The 14837-nt window shown below is 58.2% G+C and overlaps 2 protein-coding genes across 8 annotated transcripts in view; one reads left to right on the forward strand and one right to left on the reverse strand.

Annotated features, from left to right (window-relative positions):
- Positions 1-3401: 3401 nt before the first annotated feature.
- Positions 3402-7821, reverse strand: C30H1orf43 (chromosome 30 C1orf43 homolog). 4 transcript variants are annotated; one of them, XM_071579530.1, is made up of 9 exons: positions 7655-7821; positions 7147-7248; positions 6854-6962; positions 6635-6688; positions 6184-6350; positions 6003-6061; positions 5416-5610; positions 3728-3860; positions 3402-3566 (listed from the first exon to the last, which is right to left on the reverse strand). In XM_071579530.1, the coding sequence occupies exons 1-9, from the start codon at positions 7721-7723 to the stop codon at positions 3465-3467; spliced, it is 990 nt and encodes a 329-aa protein (XP_071435631.1). In that variant the 5' UTR covers positions 7724-7821; the 3' UTR covers positions 3402-3464. The 4 variants fall into 4 exon arrangements, with proteins under 4 accessions (XP_071435631.1, XP_071435632.1, XP_071435634.1 ...); XM_071579531.1 differs by lacking the exon at positions 3402-3566 and adding an exon at positions 3984-4024 and having other exon boundaries at positions 3694-3860; positions 7655-7820; XM_071579533.1 differs by lacking the exons at positions 3402-3566; positions 3728-3860; positions 7655-7821 and adding an exon at positions 7498-7640 and having other exon boundaries at positions 5326-5610.
- A 24-nt stretch (positions 7822-7845) lies between these two features.
- Positions 7846-14837, forward strand: part of UBAP2L (ubiquitin associated protein 2 like) — a 30689-nt gene continuing 23697 nt past the window's right edge. For all 4 annotated transcript variants that reach the window (XM_071579525.1, XM_071579526.1, XM_071579527.1 and 1 more), the window contains exons 1-4: positions 7846-7908; positions 11728-11857; positions 12433-12510; positions 13669-13779. In XM_071579525.1, coding sequence (XP_071435626.1) covers positions 11768-11857; positions 12433-12510; positions 13669-13779 — 279 coding nt within the window. In that variant the 5' untranslated portion in view covers positions 7846-7908; positions 11728-11767. The remainder of the gene's footprint in view (positions 7909-11727; positions 11858-12432; positions 12511-13668; positions 13780-14837) is intronic.

Genomic DNA, 14837 nt, shown 5'->3' on the forward strand with positions numbered 1-14837 from the left:
GGGACAGTGGCATCCTCATGCCTCATCCAGAGTCAGTGCTGGGTATTGGGTCTGGGCTCAGCATGACCTGACACAGACTGAAGCCACTACTCAACACCCCTGGGCTGGGGGGCTGCTGCCACCCACCGTACCTGCTTGCTCCGCTCCTCTGCCTGCTTCTGCTCAGCCTCTGCCTGCTCTGCCCGGTCCAGGGCATTCTCCTTGTCCAGCTTCAGCATCTGCATCTTCTTCTTGATGGCCTCCATCTTCGGCAGGACACGGGCAGCGGGTGGCTGGATGCAGGACAGGCAAGGGGTGGGCAGCGCAGCTGTGCTGCCTGTGCCCCACTGTCCGTTTTTCAGCTCTGCCCGGCATGAGGGCTTTGCCTTTCTTGGGCTAAGCCACCTCCCCACCTTCCCAAAAAGACTGTGCTCGGGACCCATTGTCCGCCCCAGGGGGTCTGGATGGCCACAGCCTTATTTGGGCTCCTGAGGACAGCTGGTGTGTTATAAAAAGAAGTGGCAGGTCTGTAAGCAGGGGGTCCTGTATTGTCCCCATGCAACAGGACACCCTGGCTGGTGCCACGAGGACACTGTGCTCCCACCCAGCGCTCCCTCAGGATGTTCAGCTGGGTCTGCGCAGCACCGGTGTGAAGTCTTACCCTGCTGCATTTGCCCTCTGCCAGGGGCTTAGGGTGTTTTGGGGGCCCTGAGCTGACATTTACCCCTGCCTGGGGGTGGCATGGAAAAGGGCAAGCTCAGCCTGGCACTACTCTGGGAGTAGGGGTTTGGCAGCAGCCCCTGGCCCAGACTGAACTGAGCCCAGGACCAGGGCCAGAGCCCCCCAGGAGCAGGAGCCCACCGAGCCCAGAGCCCAGCTCCAGCCAGGCTGGTGCTTGGTGTTGAGGCCGAGGATGCTGTTGGCAGCTGGAGGAGCAGATTCCCAAGGTGCAGGGAAGAATAGTTAGAGCAAGAGGCAGCACTTCATCCGCAGCCATGAGATTCGCAGCCTCCTCATGCTGGCCCCAAGGTCCCATTGGCCCCATAAGCCAGGTTAGGATCTCCCATGGAAAAGTCTCACTGCTCCCACCCAAGGACAGATTTTGGGCACTGAGGGGGTCAGCACCCAGGGACCTGGTGGCAGCTCCTGGCACCCTGGGCAGGGTGCAGGGGGAAAAATGCCCACCAAGAGCCCCGAGCAGTGGCTGCAACTCCATAAATAACCCCCTGTGCTGGGGCAACAGAGCCAGCAGTGGGCACGGGGCCACGAGCCTTTGTATTGTCATCATCCCCAGCATGAGCGAGGAGACAGGTGGCGAATGCTGACCTTGCTGCCATCCCAAACCTCTGCCAGCCCCCTGGACAGCTCTGAGTTCCCCCTCTCAAGCCCACGGAGTCAGGCAGACAGGTTTTATTGCAGCAGCGAAAGGGCTGGCAGGGGGTGCAGGATGAGGTGCAGAGGGACCCCCCAGCGTGGGGCAGGGCACAGGTACCATCTGGCCAAGCTGGTGCTGGGCATCCCTGGCGCTGTAAGAATATGTTTGATATTTAGTTGGTTTTCTAATAAAACAACCTAATATCAAACATATCAGACAGAGGCAGGGGCAGATAGAGGCGAGAGGAACCAGAGCTCTGCTGCCTGCAAGAGAAAGAGAGAAGGAATGGCTGAGAACTGGGGTGCTGTGGTATCCAGGCATAACCCCTGGGGCACTGCAGAGGCAGCACCCGGCCTCACCACACTGCCTAGAGCCTACTGGGCAACTGCACCAGCACCAGGATGCTCAGGATGCAGTGCCAGAACAGGAGGCATCCTGCAGCTGGGACGAAGCCGGAGCAGGACAGTGCAGCCATGGTCTCTTGGCATGGCATGGCATGGCAGGGCAAGCCATGCCATAGACTGGCATGACACAGCATGCCATGGCAGGCAGCGCTGCCCACCCAGGGCCAAGGGAACCCCACATCCATCACCATCTTACCTGGGCTGGCGTGGGGACCTCCGCAGTGCTCTGGCTCGGGGGTCGCCTGGCCGCCGTTTATAAGCGTGCTCTGCTGCACCGGGCGGGGGGATGCGGCCAGAGAGCGCCCTGGCCCTGCACACGTGGCCTCGTTCCCATTAATTACCACCCATTGACATGCCCCTGCCCCCTCTGCAGACCCCCGCGCCCTTGCAGCCGAGCACTGCTGGTCGATGCGGTCGATGGCCCCGCGCCGCCTGCTCCTGCCCGCGGTCACACTCCCCATCATTAACAAGGCTGTCAATACCGGGGGGCCAGCCCCGGCCCGAGACACCGAGGGGCTACACATGACCCTGCCCAAGGACGAGCCCCATCAGCACCGGGGGCTGTGCCCCACATCCCCTTGCTTTGGGAGAGCTGCTGGGACCCAGAGGAGCATCTCCTCCATGGGGCAGCTGGAGTGACTGACTGCCTGGCCCCCTGCCCTACCCATGTTGGGGATGTGGCCCCTCTCATGCCGTACGACAGAGGCAGCACCCCACCCCAACACTGGGGTGGCCATTGGGACCCAGGGGGTGACAGCCAGCCACAAGGGCACATGGAGTTTCATGGGGTGCTGGGGGCATGTGTCTCCCCATGCCACAGTGGCACTTGGCTGCTGCAGGATACACCAACCTTAGGCGATGGCACTGGAATTTCCATGGGGGCCCAAGCTTTGGGGGATCAAAGGATGTGGGACAGCCAAAGCCCAGAGCATCACAGGGAGGACAGGGGCACAGCCTGGGCTGGGGGTTAGGGGTTTTGGCCCCATGGGTTGGCCCCACGGTGAGGTAGCAGTGGGGACAGCAGGGACACACGTGGCGACAGCAGTGCCAAGACCGGGGGTGCGTGTGCAGCAGTGGCTGATGTGATGCAGCCCGACAGCCGAGCTAATGAAGGGCTGTGGGTGGGGGCTGCCGGCCCAGCGGCCCCCAGCCCTGTCAATAAGCAGAGCCAGGGCAGACACTGATGGGCCCTGGGGCTGGGAGACACCAAGGTCGGGCACAGGCAGCACGGACAGGAGGCGAGGGACATGATCCCCCCTGACTGGGGAGCAGACAGGGGTCTGGGGGTGCCTGGATGGCAAGTGGGTACAGGGCGCATCACATCCAGCTCGGCCAGGCTCCTCTCCCTGCTGCTGCAGGGTTGTGCCATATGGTCAGGAGCACCGTGGCACACAGCACAGCACGGCAGGACCTGTGCTAGGAGTGAGATCCAGCGTGGAGCACCGGGGCTGGCAAGGCATGCTGGCCATGCTGCCATCTCCTGGTGCAGCCACGGATGGGAGCAAGAGTCCAGGATGCAGCACATGGAGGGTCGCAAGAGACATGTCTGGATCCCAGCCACAGGAATCGTGCTGGGCTGTCTTCCCCCCACCACTGCCCCAGGCTGTCCCACACCCCACATGCAGCAGACACAGCTCCTCCTGTCTTGCTCAACATGTTTTATTCTCATCCAGAAGCCAGGTGGTACCACATGCTGGGCCCAGCGGTCAGAGCCGCTCTATGTAGAAGGCTTTTCCCAACTGGCTCAGCTCCTGCTGGTGCTGCTGATGCTCATCCAGGACAAGCTGGCACAGGGCGACTTGGCGGACCTGCTGGGTACAAGGGCTGTGCTAAACCTCCACATCTCCCTGGTTCACCAGTGCTGGAAAACATTGTCCCCCAGGAGTTCGTGGAGCAGGCTGAGCTGGGCACCCATGCACAGCAGCACAGGGCTGGCAGTGCCCAGCTGCACCCCAACGCCCAGGCTCACCGCTGCCTGCTCCCTGCCTGCCAGCTGCAGCTCCAACGCCAGGCGCCGCTTCAGCCGCGACTCCATGATCCACTGCAGCACCCCGTGGGCTGAGGCCCAGCACTGGGGGTGTTCCCTGGCCCCCTGCCCACAGCTGTGGAGACAGAGTGGCCAGGTCAGGGATGTCCCCCCCAGACTGCCACATGCTGGGGCTCTCAATCACCCATGCACCCCCAGCATGATGAGTTTGGCCCCCAGGGCTCTTTGCCAACTCTACCTCTCCAGCAGCCTTGCACCAGCAGTCCCCTTCTGCCAGACCTGCAACCAAAGAGCATGTTTGTGGGGTCTAGGGTTTAACCTGCACCAGGGGACACTGCACCCCATTGTTCTACTTGCTCCCAGGAGCCCAAGGACAGCTCCCACCTTCCCAGCCCCTGCCCTGTCCAACCTTTTCCCCCTGCAGCAAGGAGCTCTGGCTGTTTGGCACTGCCATGGCCGGTGCCACAGGGACTCTGCGACCATCCTCTACATGGGCCACACCCGTTAACCCATAATACCGTGGCAGTAACGGCAGCCTGGTTACCATGGCAGTAACAGCACCCTGGTTACAGTAACAGCATTTCAGTTACTGCAATGGTGTCATCCTGGTTACCGTAACTGCATTCCCCTTACTGTAATGGCATCCCAATTACCATAGCTGTAATGGCAGCAACGTGGCTACCATTAACAGCATCCTGGTTACCTCTGTAGCCACACCTGCAGGGACACAGCCCCAGATCCGGCAGGGATGGGCCCCCGCAGTCAGACGCTGGTGGCACATATCCTGCTCGGGCTGAACTGTCATTTTATTAAACAGTAATTAAAAAGTGCCGAGGCCCATGCGAGATCTGTGCCCTCCACCCCGTGCCAACCGTGCCAGTGCCAGGGGAGCTGCCGGTGCTGCCCTGGGCCTGGCAGGACACACACTCAAGGTGGGGGCCACGAGCTTTCAGCCCTGGGGGCTCGGCAGCCGCTGGCACACGAGGCGCTGGTGAGAGTGGGAGCAAACACCCCCTTGGCAGTTCAGATGGGACATTTGATGCTGGTTTGTCCACTCGAGATGTCCCCAAATGCCCAGTTGCACAAGTAGCAGCTGCGGCCCAATGCAGCAGCTTGGCCACGGTGCTGAGAACAGGCACCAAGCTATTTACAGTCCGGCTGGGCACACAGGCAGGCTGGACACACAGGGCTGAGAGCAGGAACAACGGGAACATGGGGAAAACTGTTCACCCTTCAGAAAGGACAAGTGGCTCCAGAGCCCAAGACCCACACAGACAGGACGGACAGACATCAGTCCCTGCCAGCCGCTGTGGACAAGGATGGGCAGAGGGAGCGCTGGCTGGGGTCTGTGTCTTTATGAATAAGCTCAAGCTAATCAGTTTATTCACAGGGTCCAAGACGGTGCAGGACTCAAAGCCTGGAGTGTCACAAACCCGTGGCAGAGGAGATGGTGGGGCCAATCCCCTCGGCTGCAGGCAGGCACATGGCTCTGGAATGGGCTCCTGGCAAGGGCCGAGTTCCAGCAGTCAGAATGGAGCCCTCGCTGAGTGACCACCTCCAACATGGTGTGAGGAAGAGATCGGAGAGCGCAGCCACTTCCTCCCAGTGCTGTCTGCACCACGGCCCAGCCCCGCCCAGCACACCCTCTGCACCAGGCCCCCACAGCTCACAGGGTGCTCTCCAGTGTGTTGTAGTTGTCCTTGAAGCTCTTCAGCTCCAGGAAGTGTTTGGCACGTTTGCTCTTCTGGCTGGAAGGCAGGTAGGTGACCTGGATGGTGGTGGGGTTGGAGACTTCAGGGGACAGGGTGAGGTCCTTTGCTGCTGACTGGTGCTGCCGCTGGCTGCTGCCCCCACGGGCCTTGGTGCTGCGGGCAGAGAAGGGGCACCATCAGTGCTGCCACCACCCCACAGGAGCTGCTCCCCTGCACGTCTGTCTGTCTGTCTGACAGGAAGCAGTTCTGCCCTTGGGATGATGGCGCTCACTGAGATCTTGAAATCGAAGGGCAGGGGTTCTGTGCAAGCCCCTGGCTCAAAGTGGCTGGGGACAAGCAGCAACGTGGATTATGCCCATGGAACAAACCCAAAACTGCATTAACAGACAGGATGCAAGGAGGGAGTGAACCCAGAGGGATGGTCAGACACAAACTGCCCCCATCTCAGATGCTGGATATGCCCCAAAACCTGTCTCTGTTCATATCTCCCCCACAGGCTAATATGGCCCAGGAAGCTACACCTCCACCCAGGCAGCAGCACTTACATGTTTGCCAGCTCATTCAGAGCTTCCTGGTACTTCAGATATTCTGGTTTCCCAAACACCTGGATACAAACAGAAAAGACAACGAAAAACCCAGCTGAAGTTACAGTGTGCCTTCAGCCCTGGCAGTGGGCTGGAGCACAGGCACACCCCTCAGGGCCAGCAGTGCCACACCAGCACTCACCCCGGTGCCATAGCGGGCACTCTCGTACCCATCCAGCAGAGTGTCAATCAAGGCTTTGCGGATGCCTTTGAAGGAGGTGCTGGAATTCCGCAGTTCCAGAAGGTAGGCACAGAAGTTCTTCCCTACTAAAGACTTTGGGTACCGGCCCTCTGCTTGAAATGGGATTTCTGGAAAAAGGCACAACACAACTGGCTGACGCAGAAGTAGAAATGCTTGTGCTCACTTCCCCAGTCAGGAGCTGTTCTGTTGGCTGGATACACCTCCCTCCACACCTGCTGCCCTCATGCACAGGGCGGACTGACCCTCAGGCCACCAGCCCTGGGCAGGAAAAGTGCCCAGGAAAAGACTGCTACTCCTCAGCAAGGACCTGGAACCTCCCCACAGGGCTGTTGGCACCCTCATCAACCCCACTCAGGGTCTCTCTGCACCCTCCAGTGCCGAGCTTCCTTACCCGATGTTCTGATTGCATCCAGTGCCTTCATCCTGTACAGGTAGTTATAGCAACCTGGGAAAGAACAAACTGAGAGCTCTGCAAACCTTGGAGGGGGGGTGGGGAAAGGGAAAACAGGAGCAGAGACACCATCTGGTGTGACAGGACACCAACATGAGCAGCCAAAGCCAAGACTTGGCCCCAGGGGGACAGGTGGGGCGGGTGGCTCTGGGGCAGTACCTGGTGTCTCCAGCTGCAGCAGCCGGCCATCGTCCTCAGCCAGCAGCCGGGGCTCGTACCTGATGTCCTGCACCCTCGACAGCCGAATGTCGATCTCCTCCTTTAAATCCTGCACAGCAGCAAAACCCCCAACACGTTCACAGAGAGCTCGCTTTGTTTGTGGGATCGTAAGGGTAAGGACAGGCCTTACAGAACCCGTCCCGTCCCGTCCCTGATGCCCCTTGCCACTCCCGGGGGGCAGCTCTGGCGCTGGAGCAGCCCCTGCCTGTCCCTCGGGGGACGGAGGGACTCACCTTGGGCGCGTGTTGCCCCACGGGCACGTGGGGGCCGCGCCGGGACTTCATGGCGAAGCGCATGATCTGGCGTTTCACGAAGATGAAGAGCAACACGAAGACCTGCGGGCCCGCAGCGGGGCAGGGGCTCAGAGCCGGCCTCCTCAGCCCCAGACCCTCCGAGCACAAGGGTCAGCCCAGCAGGAGCCTCCCCGCCCCCCCAGCCCGGTCCCGCTGCCCCCGCTGGGGCTCCCACGGCGTCCTGTCCCCTCCCCATCGGCGCCAGGAGCCACGGCCGGGCCAGCGCAGCCCCTGAGGGCCCCGAGCGAGGTTTCGGGGGGTTCCCCACAGACACCCCGGGACCTGCCTCACCGGAGCGCTGTGGGCTCCTCGGGCCCGGCTCCACGGGAGTCCGACGGACAGGCCGGGAACGGGCTCACGGGGGCCCCACGGACACGCGTGGTCCGGCTCCGCGAACACCCCGGGCCGCGCTGACACGCCAGCCCCGCCCCGCCCCAGCGGCCCTCACCAGGCTGCCGTAGGCCATGACCAGCACCACGTTGACCCCCGAGAGCCAGTTGCTGCCGGCCCCCGCCATGCCCGGCCCGGCCCGGGGCCGCACAACATGGCGGCCGCGAAGCCGCCCTGCGCCCGCCCCACGTGACCGGGGCAGCGCGGCGGTCACGTGTCCCCGGCGGCGCCAGCGCAGCGCGCGCGGCCCCTCCCCGCGCGGTCACGTGCCGGGGGCGGGGCCGGGGGAGTTGTCAGTGCGGGCGGACCCAGGTAAAGTTGCGGCGGCGGCGGCGGCGGCTCCGGTACCGCGCGGCCCCCGAACCCACCCCCTCGGCCCCCGCCGCCGCCCCGAGCCCGCCCGGCCCCGCCGCCGCCCGCCCTCCCAACCGCCCGGCCCCGCCGTGCCCGCTTCCCCGGGGGCGGCTCCGTGCCCCGCCGCCGGGCCCCGCGCGGCCTAGTGGGCCGGGCCGCAGCCGGGGGCTGGCGTAGCGCGCGGCCGCCGCAGGTGAGGCGGGCGGGCGGGCCGGGTGCGGGCGGGGGGGTGAAATGGCGGCCGCGGCCATGAGGGCGGAAGCGGCCCGAACTCGCCCGCCTCCCTGGTGCGGGCCCTGCCTGACGCCGCCGCAGGGGCTCCCGTCCGGCCCCGCCGGCGCCCTCCGGTTCGCTCCGGCCGCTCGGCCCATTGTGTGCCGCGGGCTGGGTCGCGGGGTCGGGCGGCTCCGGCCCTGCCGCGCTCTCGGGGCCCGCCCGGCCCCGCCGCTGCCGGCGGTAACAATGGGAGCCGCGCTCCCGCCCCGCCGGGCTCCTCGCGAACCGCCGCGGCCGCTGCCGGCACCGCTCCTCGGCGGCGCTCCGGGGACCGGGGCCGGGGTGGGCCTCGCCGCGGGCCCCCGCGGCCCACGTGAGATTCCCGGGCAGCGCCGGTGCGGGGGTCCTGGAGGAGTCCCGGCCCGCGAGCGTGGCCTCCCTCCGGGTCCCTCCATCCCGGTCTTGGGGGCTCGGCCTGCGCCCTCCGACCAGGGAACCCCCCCGGTAAACCGCTGCCCATCGATGCCTAGACGGGATCTCTGATGGCATATCCTGGGGCCCATCCCCAAAAGTTCGTGCTCTGCACTCGTGGACTGCCTCGGTTTGCAGCTGCCATGGCTGTGTTGGGGGGAAAAATATTCTCCCACCAATAACTCTCTTTTGTGTGCTTGTTCTGCCTTACAGTGCAGGAAAATCTTTCCAAATGCTCTTTGCCCTTTCTGATCTCTTTCTTTGGGGCTTCAGAGTCTTCTGCGCTGGTTAATTAAGTTTTGTTGGAATGGGATGGAAATACCATTTTTTCTGTATTAACAGATAAGGGAAACTGAGGCTGGGATGTGCCAGCACTCGCCCAGCGGCTGCCAGCAGATCTGGCACAGCCATGGGACCCACAGATCCTGGTTCTGAAACTGTAACTTACCTTAATGTTTCTAATAAAATGAACAGTTTGTTACGTTTTTGTATCCCCTCTTCTTCTGGAGACTCAACACTTCACTTGTGTAGCTGAGACTCTCCTCCCTAGGCCTGGCAGGCGGGCAGTGCCGTGGTCTGAGAAGGAACCGGGGCAAGGGCAAAGCACCTCACGGTTTGGTGCAGCGTCTTTGACCAGAGGGTGTTGTAACCTGTGGCTTTGTTTTCCCTGAGCAACACTGGCCAGTTTACCTGTAGCATCAGTGCTGCCCCATTTAATGCTGGTGCTCTGGTGTGAATTGGCTTTTGCTTTTGAGAAGGACACCTTTGGAAACCTGAACTATCTGTGCAGCTGCAGGGCCAGCACAGGTGTCAGGGATAACCACGTTCTGTGATTTCAGTGCTGCCCATTAGTTGGGTTCAAGTTCCCCCACTGAGGAATAAATTACCACTAGCCAAGTTCTCTTTCCTCAGAGGAGCTGTGGGGTCTGCATGGTACTCCCTCACTGGGCAGCCTCAGCCAGGTCAGGTCCTGGCTGAGATTTCTATTGTAGATGTTTTTCTTCTGTATTTTTTGCATGTTAAAGGACAAATACTTGTGTTGCTGGTGGCAGCGATGCAGCTGGGCAGAGCAGAGTGTGGCAGCTGCTGAGCAATGCCTGGGTGCTGCCCAGGGTTTGGACTCAGCCTGCTGGACCTGCAGCCCGGGGAAGTTGCAGGTTGGGTTCCTGTGGACATGCAGGATTGATTCCCTCTGGGCCCATGGTTCTGCTGCCAGGTTGGTTTAATAGGATAAACTGTGCATGATACTTGGAACTGGAAGAGGCATAGCATTGGTGAGCAAAAATAAATGACATGGGGAAGAATCCTGCATGGAGGGGATGGCTGGAGGCTGCAGCTTCCCCCAGGCTTGGTGTGCTTCCCCCACACCTTGGGGTCTCCTGGTGGCTGCATAGGCAGCATGGATCGTTTCCTGATAAGAGATTTTGGCACTGTATAACTGGAAAGCTGTGATGTTAGGTTGCCATGAGGCGTGGGTGACCACAAAGGGGGAGCTTTGGAGGTTTTGTGGGAGCAGTTGCACAGAAACTTGCCTACAGAGGAAGGCTGGGCACTGGTGGGAGCAGCACGAGGGATGTGCATCTAGAACAGAGGCAATGTGAGGGTCTTTCTGCTCTGGGGAAGGATTTCCCACTCAGTTGAGTACTTGCAGTCTTCAACAGGAGATTCCCCAGTTTTTCCCAGGTTGTTTGCCAATGCTGCTGCTGAGCTTCCCTGCCTGGCACTGGGTTTTGCTCCGTGCTGCCCTGCTCGGGTCGTATCCTGCAGGGCACATTGTCTCACTCAGCTTTTCTCCTGCTCTCACGCTCTGTCCCCAACTCCTTCCCTTCCCCCAGGCCCTGCTGTTTTGGGGGAAAGCTTCACAGTCCTGGTAGTGAAATACAAAAATGTGAATTCTGCAATTGAGCTTTCAGGCGCTTGGAAGTTGTGAGTCCTCCCAAGTGCCATGGGATGTCTCTGGCATCCCTTGTGTCTGGAAGGCACTAGGCAGGGTAAAACTCAGTGCCAATCCCTTTCTAAACCACCTCCCCTCACCCCCAGCTTGGGCTCTGCCTGAGGCCTAGAGTGAGGTTAGGAAACTCCACTTGCTTTGGACATTTAGTGGCCTGAACTCTTCCTGGGATTTTTTTGCCTCAAGCAGTTATCTGATGATGTTACTGGCTGTTCTTTGTTGACATCTAGTTTACTTTTTTTGGTATGTATTTAATCCAGAAAACTCAGAACAAGAAATCTTTACATTTCCAATTTTGGGTAACAACTGAAGCAAGCAAAAATAGGCAGTTCTGAAAGGGCAGGTTTTCTTTAAAAAAAAAATTCCACAGACCTGTAGCACCACTTACTGCTGGAGTGTTTTTGCTTCCCCTGCTCTGCTTTGAAGACAAGAAAGGAGAAGAGGAAGTAGTTGATGTGTCTGAGGCTCTGAGATGCTCTGTTCTCCAAGTGAAGTTTCTTTGGAGCTTTTTTCAAGCATTCCATTTGAGGGCCAAAGCCTCAGTTTGGGCTTGTGGCAAATCCATGCCCATTCACACATATTTTCAACAGCAAGCTGTTAAACTTGTTGTCATAAGTCTGGGAAATGGCTTCAGATTGAGGGAGTCGATCTAATTAGCTAAGGAGGAGGTTTTTTTACAATGAGGGTGGTGAGGCCTTGGCAAGGGGTTGGTTGTCCAGAGACTCTCCCATCCCTGGAAGCATTCAAGGCCAGGCTGGATGGTGCTTGGAGCAACCTGGTCTAGTGGGAGGTGTCCCTGCCCATGGCAGGGGGTGGGACTGGATAAGCTTTAAAGTCCCTTTCAACCCAAACCACTCTGGCTCTGATTCTGCTTCTGTTCTTGGGGCCCGATTGCTCCCACCTGGATGCAGGTGGTGGTTCATTTGGAACACCCTGCCATGGAACTGGGAGAGAAACCTCAAGCAGTGCCAAGGGAGGACGTGGTGATGGCAGCATGGCCTGCCAGGGGTTTAGGGAAGTGGTGGGGAGCCTGTGAGGGTGTTCTCACTGTGTTGCCCATGCAGTTGTTCAGTCCTGGTGCTGCCTTTTGGTTTTGTTTTCTAACAGTCTGTTCTCTCTTCTCCCCTGACCTACCACAGAGTTCTACCTTGTAAATACTGTTATTTGTATATACTGTAAATGATGACATCGGTGGGCACTAACCGAACCCGGGGGAACTGGGAGCAGACACAGACACAGAGCCAGACGCAGCACAAGCAGCGGCCGCAGGTAAGGGCAGCGTCCATAGAAACCAGGTGGCTTGGAGGTGGAGACCTGACTGTCCTGCCTGGCCTGGTGCTGATGGCTGGGCTTGCCTAACAAACTCCCCGTGTGCCCCAAGGTGCTGCTGCCAGAGCCAGGTTAATTGGGCAGCCACTGATGGTGGTATTTCTGTGTCAGTGTCTCCCAAGTGGGACCTGGTGCTGAGGTTTGGGTTGGCTTCCATCTGACCATTCCCTCCTCACTTTAATGAACCCAAGTGGCTGAGAAGCTGCCTGCAGTGGGTCTTGGTTTGCTGGTGGTGGTAAGGTTTGCCTCAAAATAGAAGCGGTTTTGGTGGCTGCTGCTCACTTGGTGTTATAAAGCCATCCAGCAGTACCTCCCTTTCTTCCAAACTCCCCTTGCTTACTCCTTTTTAATCTCACTTTCCCCCTGGAGCTGTCCTTTTCTGACCCTTGTTTGCAGCTTCTCTTTGCCATACTGATTCCTTTTTGGAGATCTCAGGGGAGTGGAATGGCCTTTAGAGGAAGGTTTGGAAATTGCCCACTCTGACCATGCCCTCTCTCTCTCCATCTGATCTCTAGGCCACTGCAGAACAGATTCGACTTGCACAGATGATTTCGGACCACAACGATGCTGACTTTGAGGAGAAGGTGAAACAAGTGAGTGTGGAAAGTGCAGATGAACTCTGACAGGAAGGCAAGATCAATATTGGGAGTACTGTGAATAGTAGGGGTGGCAGGAGGGACACATCTATCTGGCTGCTGCCTCAGTTTCCTTGGACTGGCTTCATGGAGTTGTATCATACAGTAGTTTAGGTCAGAAGGGACCTTAAAGACTATCCAGTTCTACGTGTGTGCCATGGGGATGCCTTGACTAGACCATGTTGCTCCAAGCCCTGTCTAACCTGGCCCTGTAACACTTCCAGGAGTGGGGCAGCCACAGCTCCTTTGGGTAATCTGTACCAATGCATCACCACTCACAGGGAAGAATTTGTTCCCAGTACCCAACCAACCTCTGCCCTCTGTCAGTGGGAAGCCATTCCCCTTCGTTCTGTCACTTCAGGCTCTTGTGTAAAGTCCATCTTCAGCTCTCTCGTAGGCCCTTTAGGCACTGGAAGGGACATTAAGGTTTCCCTGGAGCCTTCTCTTTTCCAGGCTAAGCACCCCCAGCTCTACCACTCTGTGTCCAGAGCAGAGGGGCTCCAGCCCACAGGGCATCTCTGTGGCCTTCTCTGGACTTTCTCCAGCAGCTCCATGTCCTTGCTGTGTTGAGGGACCCCAGAGCTGGAGGCAGCACTTGTGATGGGGTCTCATCTGAGCAAAGCAGAGGAGCAGAATTCCCTACCTCAAGTGCTGTCCACACAGCGGGGTTGAGCCTGGGGCAGTGTTGGTTTTCTGGGCTCCCAGTGCACATGACTGGATCATGTTAGCCCACACCTCCAAGTCCTCCTCTGGGCTACTCTCCATATGTTCTTCCCCAGCTTGTGTTTCTGCTTAAGGTTGCCCTGATGCAGGTACAGCACCTTTTGCCTTGCTGAATTTCTAGTTTGTTCCTGCAGGTAACAGTGGTGTCCTGAGAAAAGGGGTTGTAGGCTGAGTCATGGTGAAGCAATGATATCTCAGAAAATCAAACCCTCAGTTACTTCTCATTGAGGGGCAAAGTTAAGCTGAGAAGGCTGGGGAGACTCCCAAGCCCTGAACATGTTTTTGAAAGATTCCTAGTTTGGGATTCAACATGCTTTGCCTCCTGAAAGACCCATAGGGATTTTGGTGCCATCTTGGTATGGAACATGCTGACTGTGGTTGTCTTCTGTACAGCTGATTGACATCACAGGCAAGAACCAGGACGAGTGTGTGATTGCTCTGCATGACTGCAATGGAGATGTCAACAGAGCCATCAACGTGCTGCTGGAGGGCAATCCAGACACGGTAGGATTGAGTCCTGTAAATCTGGTGAGGCCTAGCTCAGTGTAACTGCATATTTGCAGGTGAGGCATCCAGTAATGTCAAGATAAGGAGAGCCACGAAGACTGACTAGTTCCACAGGAACATACACAGTGTGACTGTGACCTGACTGCTGAACACTGCTCTGCATGGGCTGCAGGCATGGCCCTAGGCTCGAAGGAATAGAGGGGAAAATGTAATAAGTAATTTCCTTCCTATTCATTTTGAATCCAAGCAGTTTGGCAACAGTACAGTGGCATCTGTATGTGCTTTCACTCCACTGAGTATGAAGGAACTTATATTTCCCATCAGGGCTGAATGACCTGTGTTGAAAGGCAGGTATGTGTCAGCTGTGGTTCCTTTCTGTCAGAGTAATGTCTTTTTTTTTATCTCTGGCCCTAAACATTCACTTCTCAGTGATGCACTGACTGGTTTGTGTGCTGCTCCCTATACCACAGTTTTGAGGGTCTTTTTGCTGTTTTCTGTGGAGTTGGGCTTGGCTGCTGCCCTTCACACGGGTGCCTGTCTCAGGCAAGCCAAGGTCAGCTCTGAGAACAAGCAGGCACTTGTTTTGGAGGAACCTTCTGCCTGTGTCTGGGGTGTCATTCCTTTTGTGACAATGGTGGCAGATTTGCAAACTCTGTTACAGCCCAGGAAAAAGCCTGTAAATTTCAGATCCTTCCAAACTGCCACTGATGACAGGTATCCTTTCAGCACCCAGTTTGGCTGGAACGGACTCAACTCTTTGTAGAGGCTCTAAATATCACTGCACAATATTATTAGATTTTTTTTCTCCCGTGATGAGCCCTTGGGGTCAAGTGGGTGAGCTGGATGCCCCAGACTGTATTATGTGTATTGCAGCTGCTCCCCAGTGTCAGGTGCTCTGCCTGCCTTGGCACTGTCCAAGTTCAATACAGCACATGTACATGTTCCTCCTTGTCTTTAGAGAGCCCTTGCCATTGACAATTGATCAAAATAGCTGTTATAAAATCGTTTTAGAAAGGGGGATAACATGTATGTGCATTCTTGAGGCACAGTTCTGA

This window comes from Pithys albifrons, chromosome 30 (genome assembly GCF_047495875.1).
Source record: "Pithys albifrons albifrons isolate INPA30051 chromosome 30, PitAlb_v1, whole genome shotgun sequence".
Taxonomy (NCBI): domain Eukaryota; kingdom Metazoa; phylum Chordata; class Aves; order Passeriformes; family Thamnophilidae; genus Pithys; species Pithys albifrons.

Bases quoted from the DNA above. Each gene is read 5' to 3' on its own strand.
- C30H1orf43 (XM_071579530.1), bottom strand. From the start codon at position 7,723: ATGGCGGGGGCCGGCAGCAACTGGCTCTCGGGGGTCAACGTGGTGCTG. The intron at 3,861-5,415 runs GTGAGCTGTGGG...CTGTCTCCACAG, and splicing joins AACACACTGGAGAGCACCCT to CTGTGGGCAGGGGGCCAGGG. The intron at 3,567-3,727 runs GTGAGCCTGGGC...TGTACCCAGCAG, and splicing joins CAGGCAGGGAGCAGGCAGCG to GTCCGCCAAGTCGCCCTGTG.